Raw genomic sequence first — 16,614 nt, 5'->3', positions numbered from 1 at the left:
AGATAGCTGCTAGACTGGGTCTGTGGGGGGTGTGAGGGCATCAACAAAAGGGAAAAACAGACTTGACTCATTCTCACCAATCTGCCTGCTGCAGATGCATCTGTTCATGACAATATCAGTAGAAGTGAACACTGCACTAGCCTTGTGGAGACTTCATGCCGAGAATACCCTCCACTGTGTTATGTGGAACTGTCATGGTGTTAAATGGAACTTTTCCCCCTCCCCCAACTCTGCCATTACCATCAAGTCAGGTGATCAACCCCTGCAGGAGGACATGCCAGGAGCAGTACCAGACACACTTAAAAATGAGGTGTCAACCTGGTGAATTTACACAAAACTCCTTGTGTGTCAAACAACATAAACAGCAATGATAGAGCAAAGTGATGCCATACCATGAATCAGGTCTAAGCTCTGTACTCCTGCTACATCCAATTGTGACTGGTTGGACAATTTAAGCAACTCACTAGAGAAGGCTCCACATATATATCCCCATTCTTAATGATGGGAGAGTCCAACACATCCATGCAAAAGATAAGGCTGAAACATTTACAACAATCTTCAGCCAATTCAGTTCACTCCACATGATATCAAGTAATGGTTGGAGGCACTGGATACTGTAAAGGCCATGGGTCTTGACAACATTCTGGCAATACAAACTGCAGACTTTTGCTCCTGAACCTTTCAGGTTGCAACCCAAGTTCAGCTACAATACTGGCACCTACCCAACAATGTGGAAAATTGGCCCAGTACAAATCCAATCCAACCCGACCGATTACCACCCCATCAGTCTACTCGATCATTAGTCAAGTGATGGATGGTGTCACCGTCAGCAGTGCAAGTGAACGTCACTTACTCAGCAATAACCTGCTCAGTGACAACCAGTTTGGGTTCCGCCAGGGCCACTCAGTTCCTGACCTCATTACAGCCCTGGTTCAAACATGGACAAAAGAGCTGAATTCCAGAGGTAAGGTGAGAGGGACTGGCCTTGACATCAAGGCTGCATGTGACTAGTGTAGCATCAAGGAGCTCGAGCAAAACTGGAATCGGTGAGTATCAGGCAGCAAACTTTCCGGTGATTGGAGTCACTCCTGGCACGTAGGAAGATGGTTGTGGTTATTGGAGATCAGTCACCTCACTCCAGTACATCTCTGCAGGAGTTCCTCAGGATAGTGTCCTAGGCCCAACCATCTTCAGCTGCTTCATCAATGGCCTTCCCTCCATCATAAGGTCAGAAGTGGGGATGTTTGTTGATGATCACAATGTTCAGCGCCATTCATGTGTCCTCAGATACTGCATTTGGACATGGAATATGTCAGTAAGACCTGGACAATATCCAGGCTAGGGCTGAAAAGTGGCAATTAACATTTGTCCTACACAAGTGCCAGGCAATTTAACCATTGTCCCTTGACATTCAATGCTGTTACTTCACTGAATACTCAACTATCAACATTCTGGGGCTTACCATTGACCAGAAATGATACTGTACTAGCGATTTAAATACAGAGGCTACAACAGCAGGTCTGAGGCTTGGCACCCTGCAGACAGCAACTCACCTCCTGACTCCCAAAGCCTGTTTACTATCTACAAGGCACAAGTCAGGAGTGTGATGGAATACTGCCCACTTGCCTGGATGGGTGCAGCTCCAACAACATTCATGAAGCTTGACACTATCCAGGAAAAAGCAGCCTGCTTGATCAGCACTGTATCCACAAGCATCCACTCCCTCCACCACTGACGCTCAGTAGCAGCAGTGTATACTATCTACAAGATGCACTGCAGAAATTCACCAAAGATCCTCATACAGCACTTTCCAGACCCATGACAACTTCCATCTAGAAGGACTAAGGCAGCAGATGCATGGAAACATCACCCCTGCAAGTTCCCCTCCAAACCAAAGACATGGAAACACATCACCATTCCTTTGGTGTTGTTGGGTCAAAATCCTCTCCAGGGCAACTACTGACGGGCAATAAATGCTGGTCCAGCCAGTGACACCCACATCCCAAGACTGAACTTAAATTTAATTATCATTCAGTCGGCTGCCGTGGTGTAACTTGAACCTGTGTCCCCACAGAATTATCCTGGGTCCCTAGATCACAAGCCCAGTGACATTACCATAATGCCACTATCCCTCATGCTGGTCCATATTCTGTCTGTATGTCATTCCCCAGCCTCTGTTCCACTTCAAAATGATCCCGCAATGAATTTGACAGACACAGCGTACAGCCAAACAATTTTCGGAGTAAGAACAGTATACACCAACAGCTCCATTAAGGCTATTTCCATTATTGCTGACATAATGCCCTGTTCAAAAACTGCGATGTTAAAAATACACAATTAATAATTACAAAAATAAAGTGGTCACTGCAACATTTGATTCTGACCATGTTTTAACTTTTGAATGCAAGAGCTATCACTGGCAAATTGAATCAGGAATTCAGGAGAAATGTCTTTAGCCAGAGAGTAGAGAGAATGTGGAACCAGCTTTCACAGCCAGCAGCTGCAGTGAATCGAATTGATGCAGTTAAGGGCAACAACACGAGACAGAAAGGAATAGAAGGAGAGGCTGAACGAAGAGGAGGCTCTGCTGGAGACTTGATGTCATTCTACAAACATAATATATTAAAAATATACAACATCTATTTATTTGTCTGCTATATTTACTGTCTTTTTAATTCCAAACTAGTCACTAAAACTACAACCTATACATACTCAATTTTAAAAAATTCATTCATGAGATATGGGCCTTGCTGGCTAGGACAGCATTTATTGCCCAGAACATCAACCACATTGCTGTGGAACTGGAGTCAAGTGTATGCTACTAGACCAGGTAAGGACAGCAGTTTTCTTCCCTAAATAATCTGGATGGGTTTCTCCAACAATCGACAATAGTCTCATGGGCATTATTTGACTCTTAATTCAGATTAAGACTATTCAGATTCCACCTTCTGCCATTGCAGGATTCATACCCAGGTCCCCAGAACATAACTTGTCTTTGGATTAACGGTCTAACAATAATACCGCCAGGCCTGTTAGGAATCCTACAGTCCCACGTGGGCCAAAATCAGTCTTATGGGCAACTTTGTGAACCAGGCCCCAGTCATCTGCCCACCTTGTAGTTGATATGGGGCGTATCAAAACTATCCTGTGTGATAATGGATACCCTGATAAAATCATCACTTGCTGTACATCACAAAAACACATGAAAGATCTGAGCCTACCTCGGATTATCCTTATAGGGGAATGTGCCTCAAAAACAGGAGCGACATGGAAGCTAGCTGTCCCACATTGCTAGTGTACAGGAAATCCAGGAGTGGGTTTCTCCACTAACAGGATGCTGTTGTCAAGTGAAAAGGACATTTTGCCCACCGTGCAAATGAGCAATGTGATATGAGCACTTCAGCGCTGGTGTGATGTTAGGTATGTTATCTGTGTTTCCTAACAATTGGGCAGATCAAACCTAACAATATATCCTGTTGACCATTCACAGTGGGCTGCAGGCCACTCATGCTCAACCAGCCTGTGCTAAGCCTCAGAAAAGTATATCCACCATTCAATGTGATTGTGCTGTTAGGAATCATTCATTAAATAATCCAGACTGCGCTGAGTTACACCAGAAACCAGTTTAAGTTCATCAGCTGGGCCCACTATCTGATGCAGTGGTGTGTGCTGGAAGCTACATACATAAATACCCAGGACCCTGTTTTATGTGGGCCAAGGGAATTTGTACAAACATTGCACATTTTTTAAAAAAAAATGGGGTAATGGAGACAGCCAATCGCTGCTGTAATCCCATGGCAACACCCTGACCAATCAGAATCTACCTGCCTGGTCTGAGAATTAGGATTGACAGTTAACTGTTCTTGATGTTCCAACAAATCAACACCCTCTTTTTATTCTGTATAAAATGTCTATTATTTTCATGTCTGTTTCTTGCATCCTAGTTCTGATGAGTACAAGATGGAAAGCTTCATCTTAGAGTCTCCATTGCACAAGGTCAAAATTTGTACCACCAAGCATTTGCTTCTATCAAGCCTGTCTAACTTTCTAATCTGGTTTTCTCTGTCTCCTCTAGCCTTACCCAGGCCTGACAATGTTTTAAATTATTCTTGAACTACAGAGTCACTAGCTACCTAAAGGGCAAACTTATATTTCTATAGCACAACCTCAGGACATGGCAAGGTGCTTTACAAGCAAGGGAGTTTTTTTAAAAATGTGGTCCACTTATGAGGTAGGAAAGACAGCAGTGTACATACACAAAGCTCCCACAATAAAATAACCATACTGTTTATATAAATATGCAGGTGGCACAGTGGTTCACAGCACCAGGGACCCAGGTTCAATTCCAGCCTTAGGTGACTGTGTGGAGTTTGCACATTCTCCCCGTGTCTGCATGGGTTTCTTCCAGGTGCTCTGGTTTCCTCCCACAGTCCAAAGATGTGCAGGTTAGGTGGATTGGCCATGCTAAATTGCCCATAGTGTCCAGGGATGTGTAGGTTAGGTGCATTAGCCATGGGAAATGCAGGGGTAGGGTGAGGGTGGTGAATCTGGGTGGGATGCTCTTCAGTGAGTCAGTGTGGACTGAATGGCCTGTTCCCACACTGTCGGGTTTCTATGGAAATATAAACCATAACAACCAAGAAGTGTTGATTCAGGGATAAATTTTGGCTGTGACACTTGGGGGAAATACCTCTGCTCTTCTTCGAAACATCAGCCTGAGAGGGCAGGTATAGGTTCGGCTCAATGTCTCCTCCAAAAGAAGCTGCCTCCCACAGTGCAGCAGCTCCTCTGTTCCAGAACTATTTGTGTCATCTCGATCTTGTGCTTTAGTATCTGGAGTACAGATTGAACCTCCTTGGACCTTCTGACTCGATGGTAAATGCGAACAGAGACTGGCAAATTCATCAGTATCCATCCACTTGGTGCAATTTCACTGGTTAGATTTACCTTTATATTTAAACTCACTTTCACACTCCCAAATGTAAAATCTCCCATCAACCATCAGTGCACTAATAGATTGCAATCGTCAATTTATTTTTGAACTTTACATTTAAAAGGATTTCCTTTCATATCTGAGAGTGGTAACCTCATGCAGTTCTGTTAATCCAGTTGAAACGTCTCCCAGCATTTAAGCTCTGCCTTTTATGATTCTGGCCAGATTGTGTTGATATAACAAACAATAAACTCACATGAAAACTCATTCCCTTTCGACCCGCCATCTCCCCCAACACCCTCCATCCAGCTCCTCATATGTCTGGTGCTACACCAGTACCTTGGTTGCAGAGATCTCCGGTGTAACCATCTTCACACTCACACTTGGCTTCTCCCAGCTCAGAGATCTGACACTGACCGTGCTCACATTGCAACCTCTTGCAGGGGTTAAACAGCTCCTGTTGCTGGTTGCAGAGTGCTCCCTTGTGTCCCTTATCGCACTCACAGCGGTAAGTCACCCGGTCCAGTGCTACACAGCGTCCGTGCACGCACCTGCAACAAAAAATAGTGTAGAAAGAGCTTTACTCTATCTAGCCACATGCTGTCCCTGTCCTGGGAATGTTTGATGGGGACAGTGTAGGGGAGGCTTTACTCTGTATCACATCCGATGCTGTCCCTGTCCGCGGAATTTTTGATGGGGAAAGTGTAGAGAAAGCTTTACTTTTGATTTAAAAGAGTAGAGGCAGGTTTACTCTCGCCTCCTGTCCTAGGAGGTGAATTGAGAAATGTAAGTGGTGCAGGAATTGATCCTGTGTTTGTTTGATGTGGATTAGGAGCATGAAAAAATATTCAAAACTATGAAACAAGAAACTAATTGAGGCTTTATGGTAATAATCTCGCAAGCTGTCCAGCTTTGTTTCTGAAATTAGCCAATTCCACAAGCACTCTCATGTACCTGGACACCAGTGAATGGATACAGCCTGAAAGGCTGATCGACCTTGGGGTGAACTGTAGCTGAGTCTTACTTCGATCTTACTCTGAAGTGGTAAAATCTGGAGCTTTATCTCATTATTGCTCTCACTCTGAGCTGGTCTCTCTGAAGTTATTTATATGAGCTACACTTAAATTCAACTAATGTAGCAAACACAAACTTTCAAACTGAATTTCTTCTGGTCTGTGAGCCTCAGTGTCATGCAAGGCGGTGCTATTTGCAGAAGAGAAATTGAGGGGTGGGGTTGAACAGACAGAATCAGGGTTGGACTGGGAGGAACTGTGAAGGTTCATTATGAATGTACCTCTGCTGTATGACAGTCTTGGCAAAGACAAAGACTGACCTCTGGTGGAGAACATTAAAATGTCAACAACTTGAATCACCTTCGCAGAAAACTTCAAATTGCTGTCTCTAATCTTTGCTAAGTTTCGAAGAAATAAAGATTTTGGAGCGTCAGAAGACACTTTACGACAATGATGTATTCTGTGAAGTGTAGCCTATGTTGCAATGTAGGAAAATGCACCATCCAATCTGCAAAGATCCCACAAACCAAAAAAGGGCCAGATAATACTCCTCTACATCGGGGAAACCAAGCGGAGGCTTGGGGACCGCTTTGTGGAACACCTACACGCGGTTCGCCACAAACAACTGCACCTCCCAGTCGCGAACCATTTAAACCTCCTTCCCACTCCTTGGACGACATGTCCATCCTGGGCCTCCTGCAGTGCCACAACGATGCCACTCGAAGGTTGCAGGAACAGCATCTCATATTCCGCTTGGGAACCCTGCAGCCCAATGGTATCAATGTGGATTTCACAAGCTTCAAAATCTCCCCTCCCCCTACCGCATCCCAAAACCAGCCCAGCTTGTCCCCGCCTCCGTAACCTGTTCTCTCACCTGTCCACTCCTCACACCTCAAGCCTCACCCCCATCTCCGACCTACTAGCCTCATCCCGCCCCCTTGACCTGTCCATCCTCCTTCAACCGACCTATCCCCTCCTGAACTCCCCACCTACACTCACCTTTACTGGCTCCAACCCACCTCTTTGACCTGTCTGTCTCCTCTCCACCTATTTTCTCCTTTATCCATCTTCTATCCGCCTCCCCCTCTCTCCCTATTTATTTCAGAACCCCCTTCCCCTCCCCCATTTCTGAAGAAGGGTATAGAACCCAAAACATCAGCTTTCCTGCTCCTCTGATGCTGCTTGGCCTGCTGTGTTCATCCAGCTCTACACCTTGTTATCCCAGATAATATATGATTCTCTTTAATTGAGGGATGAATGCTGGCCAGGTTAGGATTGGGGAGAGCTTCCCTGCTGTTCTTCAAAAAAGTCGGTGGCACCTTCTACATGTACCTAAGGAGGCAGATAGGGTTTCGGATTAATGTCTCACCTGACAGTGTACTGCCCCCTCAATAGCGCATTAGAAGAACCAGCCTAGATTTTGTGCTCAATTCAATTTTTAGAATGCATGACCTGAAAGGGTCTCAGAAGCATGTTTAATAGTAACTTTCAAACAGGAGCTTGATTATTACCTGTGAAAGAAACTAAGTGAAGACCTATGGGGATAGAGGGAATAATTGGTTAGCACTTTTAAGGTTTAACCCTGATCAATGGGAGGGGATAATACCGCAGATGTCTGAATGTTTTGTCAAAGACGGATGGTCTTATACAAGGAGTGAGAGATGGAGAAATTTTGCTTTGGAATTTCCAGAGTTCAGGCCCAGGCAGTTCAAGGCACAGGCACCAACAATGAAGTGATTAAAATCTGGAATGTTAAGAAGCCAGAATTGGATAAGCAAAGATAACTTGAGATATTTGGAGAGGATTACAGAGATGCATAGGACGAGAGATTTAAAATAAAGATGCTCCTTAATGGGATAGGTCAGAAAGCACAGGGATGGGATAATAAGTGAACAAGCTTTGGTGAGAGTTGAGACACGGATCATATCTTATGACTTACTTGTGTCCCAGGCATGGATCACCAAGTGGCTGGTCGCAGCGAGGTCCCAGCCAGCCCGGCTCACAGTGGCAGACAGGGTCTGACTCTGCCCGAGGCTGGCAGATACCATGGAGGCAGACGATCTTCCTGCAGGGCTCACAGCCTGGCACCACGCCAGCCTTCATCTGGGTCTTGGTGAAATCCTGGAGCTCGTTGTTGATGTAGAGGTTCTGAATACACCCATGGAAGCTGGATCCATTCTGGATCTGCCAGAGCCGGAATGCTGCAGAATTCACATCGATGGGCATCCCTGGGCACAGGAATGTAAATGCAACTGTCATGAATGGACACACAGAGAGCTGAAATGAATCTGCACCAACACATCAAGAAACACATCATATTCTTGTAGATGCTGATATTGAGAGGCTGTTTCCCCGAGCTGGAGAGTTTAGAACCCATTTTCAATCTTCAGATTGAGGTAAGGAGAAACTTCTTCACTCAGAAGGTTGTGAAACTTTAGAATTCTCAACCCTAGAGAGCTGTGGATCTTTGAGAGTTAAGACTGGCTTTAATAGATTTTTTTTAATATCAGCGTTCTATTCAATCCTGAGGTCTGAATTAAGGGGTTGTTGTGGTGTATTAATGGAATCAAGAGTGTGTGAGGGAAAGGCAGGAGAGTGGAGTTGAGGATTATCAGATCAGACATTAACACATTGGATGATGGACCAGACTTGATGGGCTGAATGGCCTACTTCTGTTCCTACATCTTATGGTCTAAAGTGTGAATGTTTGGAGACAGAGTTTCCACTTTGCATGCCTCTGTAACTGACAGCCTCCGCAATGCTTTGAGAATCACTCACCGTGCCTACCATAAAACCTCCACTGCCCAGCCCCTCCATAAGCAAATCCCAGCCTCAGGGCAGTTTCTTCCAGATTTATATTGGGGTTAAGAATCCAGGGGGATGTGGATAATCAGTGGAGTACGGATCTGTGTTAAATGCCAGCCATGATCCTAATGAATGGCATTGCACAGTTGAGGGGTTGAATAGCCTACTGCCACTCACAGTTCTTACGTTGTAAGCAGAAGTTTCCCCACAAACTCAGTGAATATATAAATGTCCAGTTTCAAGTTAGTCCCCCAGCATATTTTACAATCTGCTTGGAACATGAAGAGAAGACCATTCAGCCCCTTGAGCCTATTCTACTGTTCAATGAGGTTACTTTACTCATCTGTACTTTTCACCATGTTATAATCCCTTCAGGTCCATCGCGATGCCTTGCCCCTCCACAATAATCAATGAAAGCCCCTTGTTGATAAAGAGGAAAGCTGAACCTTCAAGGGGAATAGGAATGGCCAAAATATACCAGGCCTTGGCAGCAACATCTACATCGTAAGAATGAATGAAGTCAGCCATATCAGGTTTGTTGCCATGGGTATATTTTAAGAGGTTTGGGTGGTTCCTGATGACAGGAACTCAGAGAGTGTTGAAGGATGAGGAGTGCGTCAGACTGGCACAGCTGCTCCCATCTTACCTCCAATGTAAAGTGGTGTCTCACGGTTGAGTGTTGACTGTTTGACAGAACTCTCCATGCTCTTGGGGGTTCCACCATCAATGGAGAGGTTTACCATCTGGTCCAAGGTCACAATCTCGACTGTATGGAAATGTCCATCATTGATCGTCTCCAGGCTGCAGAATGTAGGATGCACAAAAACACAAGATGTAGTGGCTCACAGAATCTTCCCCGGCATGCCATTCAATAACTAGTGGCCATGCACTTTAACGATACTGAGCAAATCAAAGGGTTAAATATGGCTCATGGAGCAGTACTTGCTTCAGAGACAGGTGATTGTGAATTCTGTCACATCCTCACTGGGAAACAAGCCCCACTATTCTGAAGTCATCACAAAAGTTAAAGATTAATAAAAGTACACATCATTCTCCAATGTACCTGTCCTTTAGGACCAGGTTGCCAGAAAGCATGGAGCATGGTTTCTGTGCTTATTAAGGATTACTATTTAATTATAAATAAATAGATTCTAGCTACAGATAAACAATTATGAACTGCTGACATATAAGTGTGTCCCTTACAAACTGAACCCGGAACACACACATATAAACAGACACAAAAACATTGGTGTTATGGGTGGAGGAGAAGACCAGGAAGGCAGTTCAATGGTCACTGTCCACAAGGTTCCCTGAGATGGTCCTTTTGGTTTGTCATGACGTACTGCACCTCAAGGGTCGTGTAACCTGTGCATTAAAATGTACAGCATTCCCTTCTATTATACTTGTTCTTTTCTCATTTCAGTCCACAATCAAAAATACGGAAAAATAAAGATTATGGACTTTATAGTTAAGCCCCACTCCATTGTTTGGGGACAGAAATCCTGGCTGATGCTCTTATAGGTGTTTTGCAAAGATCTGTCAGTTGTGAACACACCCTCCTTGGCCAACAATTCCTGCAGTGGGATTCTAATGTGGAGCTTCTGAATGGGAGGGTCAACACCCAGTGTTCCACTAGAACACCATCCTCCTGCTATCATCCCAAAAACAATGTTTGTGGGCATTACCTGATTGCTGTTTGTGCAAGCTTGCTGTGTATAAACTGGCTGCCACGTTTTCTACATTACATCAGTGTGTACACTCCAGAAAGCACTTGGCCTGTGAGGCATGTTGACACAGTCTGGAGATGTGAAAGCTGCTATACGAATGCAAGGAGCTGCATGTTAAAGTGAGGTTCCATGTGCCCTCTCAGTCTTTGCCAGCTACCACCATTACGAGGGAGACAATGGCATCGTGCCAGGGTCATTGTCTGTATAGTCCTGAGGCCCATGCGAATGCTGTAGACACGGGCTCAAATCCCACCATGGCAGCTGGTGGAACTATAGAGTCATACAGTAGGGAAACAGACCATTTGGTCCAACCACTCCACACCGACCATAACCTCAAACTAAACTAGTCCCACCTGCCTGCACTTGGCCCATATCCCTCCTAACATTTCTTACCCATGTAATTATCTAAATGTCTTTTAAATGTTTTAACGGTATCCATATCCACCACTTCCTCTGGAAGTTCATTCTACACACAAACCACTCTGTGAGTAAAAAGTTTGCCCCTCGTGTCTTTTTTAAATCTCAATCCTCTCACCTTAAAACTATGCCCCCTAGTCTTGAAATCCCTCAATTTAGGGAAAAAGACACCTGTCATTTACCTTATCTATACCCTTCATGATTGTATAAACCTCATGTAAAAACCTAAAACCTCATAGAAAAACCTCTAAAAACCTCTATAAACCTCAACCTCCTACATTCCAGTACATCTGCAATCTGAGGGACAGTGACTATAAGACCATAAGACATAGAAGCAGAAATTAGGCCATCCAGCCCATCGAGTCTGCTCCACCATTCAATTATGGCTGATAAGTTCCTCAACCCCATTCTCCCGCTTTCTCCCCATAACCCTTGATCCCCTTGATAATCAAGAACCAATCTATCTCAGTCTTAAATGTACTCAATGACCTGGCCTCCATAGCCTTCTGTGGCAGTGAATTCCATAGATTCACCACTCTCTGGCTGAAGAAGTTTCTCCTTTTTCCGTTCTAAAAGGACTCACCGTTACTCTAAGGCTGTGCCCTTTGGTCCTAGTATCTCCTACCAATGGAAGCGTTTTTCCAACATCCACTCTGTCCACGCCATTCAGTATTCTGTAAGTTTCAATCAGATCCCCCCTCATCCTTCTAATCTCCAATGAGTATAGTCCCAGAGTCCTCAAACGTTCCTCATACGTTAAGCTTCTCATTCCTGGGACCATTCTCGTGAACCTTCTCTGAACCCACTCCAGGGCCAGTACATCCTTCCTGAGATATGGGACCCAAAACTGCACACAATACTCCAAATGTGGCCTGACCAGAGCCTCATAAAGCCTCAGTAGTACATCCCTGCTTTTATATTCAAATCCTCTCAAAATAAATGCCAAAATGGGACTACAAGCCCATCCGTAAGAACATAAGGAGTAGGCCATCCATCTCCTCAAGCTGGTCCCACCATCAAACAAGTTCATGGCTGATCTGCCTCAAACCTCAACTCCTCACTTGTCCAGCTCAGCACAGGCCTCACCTCCCCAATATTTCAAAAACTGATCTCCCTCCTGTTTAATAACTTTCCATGATCGAGCCCCTACTTCTCTGTGTGGTAAGAGAGTTACACATATTCAATATTGTCTAGAATAAGAAAGTCCTTTACATCTCAATTTTAAATGAGTGTCCCCCTACTCTGTAACTTTGTCCCCTAGTTTGAGATTGCCCCACTGGTGGAAATCTCTTCTCAATATCTACCCCATCAAGCCGTCTCAGAATTGTGTATGTTCCCTTTAGGAAAGGAAACCTACCAGCAACATTCCCTGTACTTTTCCTACTGGCTGCAAAGCCCATGCATGGCAGAGACTTGTGGAACCAGTCTGCCAGCCTTCCTTGGTCTGGCCTACATGTGATTCCAGACCCACATCAATGTGGATGACTCTATTTTTAAAAAAATTCCATGGGGATGTAGACTTTAGTAAGCATTTGTTGCCCATTCCTAGTTTCCCAGAGGGCTGGCTAAGAGTCAACCACATTGCTGTAGGTCTGGAGTCACATGTAGGCCAGACCAGGTAATGGCAGCAGATTGCTTTCCCCAAAGGACAGTAATGAACCAGGGGGGTTTAATACAATGACAACATGGTCACTATTAGGTGAGCTTTTAAATTCTAGATTTGCTTTTACTGAATTCAAATTTTACCATTTGCCATGGGACCCCTGACCTCAGAACATTAGCCTCGGTATCTGGATTACTGGTCCAGTGACGTTATCACTACACCACCAATATCCCCTTTCTGTGGTTCAAACCCAATAGAGATTAGCAACCAATGCTAATGGTGCCCACATCCCATGAAAGAATAAAATATGTACCCAACACCGGGAATCTGTAAAGGAGTATCTTCCAGAAGGCACAGTTAGCCAATGCGGAACTGTGATGCCTCCTATGGCCCACCGGCTTTCACTAAATAGATATTAGGACAAGGTACGGTATGGGAAACGAGCGGGAGAGAGTGGGGATGAGAGGGGAGGAATTGGTGGGGAAGAAACAAACAGATTGAATGATACCTGTTGAGGAGAAGTTAATCTCTGCCCTGTCCGACATTACCTGTAGATGGCAGAGCTCGGGTAGCTGCCAGGGTCATAGCTGACCCGCACGTGACCCTGGTAAAGTTCAACTGCGATGTGGTCATTGTCTCCGTTGTAGAGGAGGATCCCGTTATCTTCTGCAGTCGAGACCTGAAGAAGCCAGTGTCACCTTCACATTAATAACAATCTTATGTAGGACATTCACAGACTGTTGGCCTGTGTCAATGTAAGAAAGGGCAGCAGGCAGAGGCCATTCAGCCCCTCGGGCCTGCTCCACACTTCAACAAGACTGGAAACTCCATCATCCCCATTACTCTTAGTATCTAAATATCTGCCCTCAACGATGCAGACTCCGTAACCCTGCATGGTGCAGAATTCCAAAGATTCAAAACCCTTTAAAGAAGGCGGCATGGTGGCTCAGTGATTAACACTGCTGCCTCACAGAGCCAGAAGCCTGGGTTCAATTCCAGCCTCGGGCAACTGTCTGTGTGGAGTTTGCACGTTCTCCCCGTGTCTGTGTGGGTTTCCTCTGGGTGCTCCAGTTTCCTCCCACAGACCAAAGTCGTGCAGGTTAAGTGGATTGGTCATGCTAAATTACCCGTAGGGGTCAGGGATGTGTAGAGTAGAGGGAATGGGTCTGGATGGGATGCTCTGAGGGTCAGTGTAGACTTGTTGGGCCGAAGGACCTGTTTCTGCACTGTAGCGGGTCTATGAAATGTCTTAGTCCTAAATGATTGGCCCCTGTCCTGAGGTGCTGTGCCTCACTCATGTGTTCTAGGTTCCCCTGACAAGTCTTTTAAGAATTTCATACGTTTTAATGCACTCGCTCCTGTCCCCAGACTGACCTGCAGTGAGATGTTTGCACGGGGCCAGTTCTTGAGCTCGGTGAACTGGAGGTAGGAGTCCCGATCCACAAAGTTGACGCTGACCAGCTTGTCGCAGCGTGACCCTCCAAAGCCAGGGAGGCACTGGCACAGGGTGTGGGCACCAATGTTCACACACACCCCACCATTGAGACAATCTTGCAGCTGACATTGGACGGAGTCTGAGGAAGCCTGGGAGGGGAGCTCACAGAAACGGCCACTGGGTGGAGATAAAGAGACACAGACAGAAATAGAGGGCACTGTACAGACCAGAGCTGATTTAAAAAAAAAGCATAACATTGCTACAAGCTGCTCATAGCCTTTGCTCAAATATTACCATTTAACTTCTGCTTGCTGAGACATTGCCTCATAGACCCTCTCATAGCTCCCGCAGTGTTCTTTTGTGAGGTGTGAGCCTTAATGTTGATTAATTTCTTAAACATTTCACAAGATTTCTCATCCTTGAGCACAAATCTCCGAATTGAGTCATGTTCTAAAACTGACCTCTGCTGCTCTGTAATCTATCTTACACCAAATCCCCTTTCACCTCACTCGCCTGTGCTCACTGGTCTTCAATAGCATCCCGCAGTCAAAGATGTTAAAATTCTCATCCTCGTTTTCAAATTCTTCCATGCTGTCACTCCTTTCTATCTCCCTGATCTCCTCCAGACCCACACCCCTCTGGTAAATGTGTTCTCCTCTAATGCCGGCCTTGTTGTGAAACGTCTGATTTAATCGCTTCGGCATTCCCTCCCTAAATCTCCGCACTTTGCTCTCTCTGCTCTTCAAGATGCTTCTTAAAAACCTTCCTCTCTGACCAAGCTTTTCGTCACCTGCCCAAATGTCTCCTTCTGTGACTCGGAGTCAAATATCATTTGATAATCATGACCTGTGAACCTCCCCAGGACGTTTTATTACAACGAAGGCACTGCAATTTATTACAGTTGTTGATGAATCAAGCCTTGTTCTGTTATACATCTCTGAAATCAGTTTTATTGATCCACAAGTTTTGCTGCCAAGCCCAACATTCCTTCTTTTTCTCATTCATTTGTGGGATGTGGGCATCGCTGGTTTTTATTACCCATCCCTAATTGCACTCGAGAAGATGGTGGTGAGCTGCAGTCCATGCGCTGTGTGTTGACCCACAATGACCTTATGGAGGGAATTCCAGGATTTTGACCCAACGACACTGAAGGAACAGCGATATATTTCCAAGTCAGGATGGTGAGTGGCTTGGAGGGGAATTTGTAGGTGGCGGTGTTTGCACGTATCTGCTGCCCACGTAGGAGTGATTGTGAGTTATTGCCTTGGCTTAATTGCCCTTTTGAAGGTAATGGTGAGTCACCTTCTTAGACACAACTGAGCAACTTACTCGGGCCATTTCAGAGGGCAATTAAGATTTAGCACTTTGCCGTGTGTCTGGAATCACATGTAGGCCAGACCAGGTAAGGACAGCAGATTTCCTTCCCTGAAATCTGGGGAGGGGTATAAATCTTTGGCTTGTTTGACATGTGTGGCTCTTGACAGTGAGTGGAGTTGGCTATTCCTCTGCGGGAGGAATCACCCAAAATGCACACTGAGGCGGATCCTGAGAACAGTGGTCAGAAACGGGATGCCTGACTACTGAGCCCCTCTCAGGGTGATGTCCAGTGTCAGCTGATCTATCAAAGGCAGGTCACTGTAATTTCTTTCTTCAATAATATCTCTACCGTCATTCTTGCTTGGAGTGTCTTTAAAGATATGGCTCTGACATGGGCAACACTGTGACCCCATGCAAAAGACCCCAGAGATATACTCAAATAAATTCAAGGACAATTCTCCTTGGTGCCCTGGACAATATTTATATCAGCCACATCAGTTAAAAAAAAAGTCAACTCATCATTTTATTCTCTATGTTTGTGGAAGCTTGCTGTGCACAAATTAACTGCTGTGTTGCCTAGTTACGATAGCGGCTGCACTCCAAAAAGTGTCTCATTAAGCTGCAAAGTGGTTGGGGACGTCCTGCAATTGTAAAGGACACTGTATACCAGGAACCTGAATCCTTTGTCTATTGTCCAGTAACGGGCTGGATGCTACATGACTCGGAAGTTGTAACACACCCTTATCACTCACCTGTAACCTTCCGAGCACAAACAGGTATAACCATTGATTCCATCGATGCAGACACTGTTTCCCTGACACTTGTGCTCCTGGCAGTTGTCAACGGCAACGCTGCAGTTATCTCTGACAGATCCAGAATTACATTCGCATCTGTAAAACACAGAACCAGAGGAGTTAGGATTGAGATGGTCAGGCACCTAGTGACACAGTCCAATCCCATCCCTACAAATTCCTACCCATTGAATACATCAAACACACCCAGGACAAAGGCAGTACAGAGTTAGATATAGAGTAAAGCTCTCCCTACACCGTCCACGTCACACACTCCCAAGACAGGGACAGTATTGGGTTAGATACAAAATAAAGCTTCCTCTACGCTGACCCCATAAAACACTCCCAGGGCAGGTATAGCATGGACTTAGATACAGAGTGAAGCTCTCTACATACTGTCCCCATCAAACACTCCCAGGACAGGGACAGCACTGTGTTAGATACAGAATAAGGTTCCACCTACATTGTCCCCATCAAATACTCCCAAGATGGGGAGAGCAAGGGGTTAGAAACAGAGTGAAACTTCTTTGCTTTCAGGGCATTTAATGAAACCTTCTGCATCCACCCAGTATC

At 45.2% G+C, this 16,614-nt stretch overlaps 1 protein-coding gene across 1 annotated transcript in view; it reads right to left on the bottom strand.

The window, feature by feature from the left end:
• Positions 1-16,140, bottom strand: part of LOC109924497 (slit homolog 1 protein-like) — a gene marked incomplete at its 5' end in the record, with an annotated part of 20,239 nt that extends 4,099 nt beyond the window's left edge. Inside the window, 6 exons of the mRNA XM_048592938.1 lie at positions 5,273-5,484; positions 7,886-8,174; positions 9,398-9,552; positions 13,047-13,177; positions 13,873-14,110; positions 16,003-16,140. Of these exons, the coding sequence (XP_048448895.1) occupies positions 5,273-5,484; positions 7,886-8,174; positions 9,398-9,552; positions 13,047-13,177; positions 13,873-14,110; positions 16,003-16,140 (1,163 nt within the window). The remainder of the gene's footprint in view (positions 1-5,272; positions 5,485-7,885; positions 8,175-9,397; positions 9,553-13,046; positions 13,178-13,872; positions 14,111-16,002) is intronic.
• Positions 16,141-16,614: the final 474 nt, after the last annotated feature.

Source organism: Rhincodon typus, unplaced genomic scaffold (genome assembly GCF_021869965.1).
Source record: "Rhincodon typus isolate 14 unplaced genomic scaffold, sRhiTyp1.1 hic_rhity00002072, whole genome shotgun sequence".
Classification (NCBI taxonomy): Eukaryota; Metazoa; Chordata; class Chondrichthyes; order Orectolobiformes; family Rhincodontidae; genus Rhincodon; species Rhincodon typus.
The sequence above is the reverse complement of the archived record's forward strand: the minus strand, read 5'-3'. Positions and strand labels throughout refer to the sequence as shown.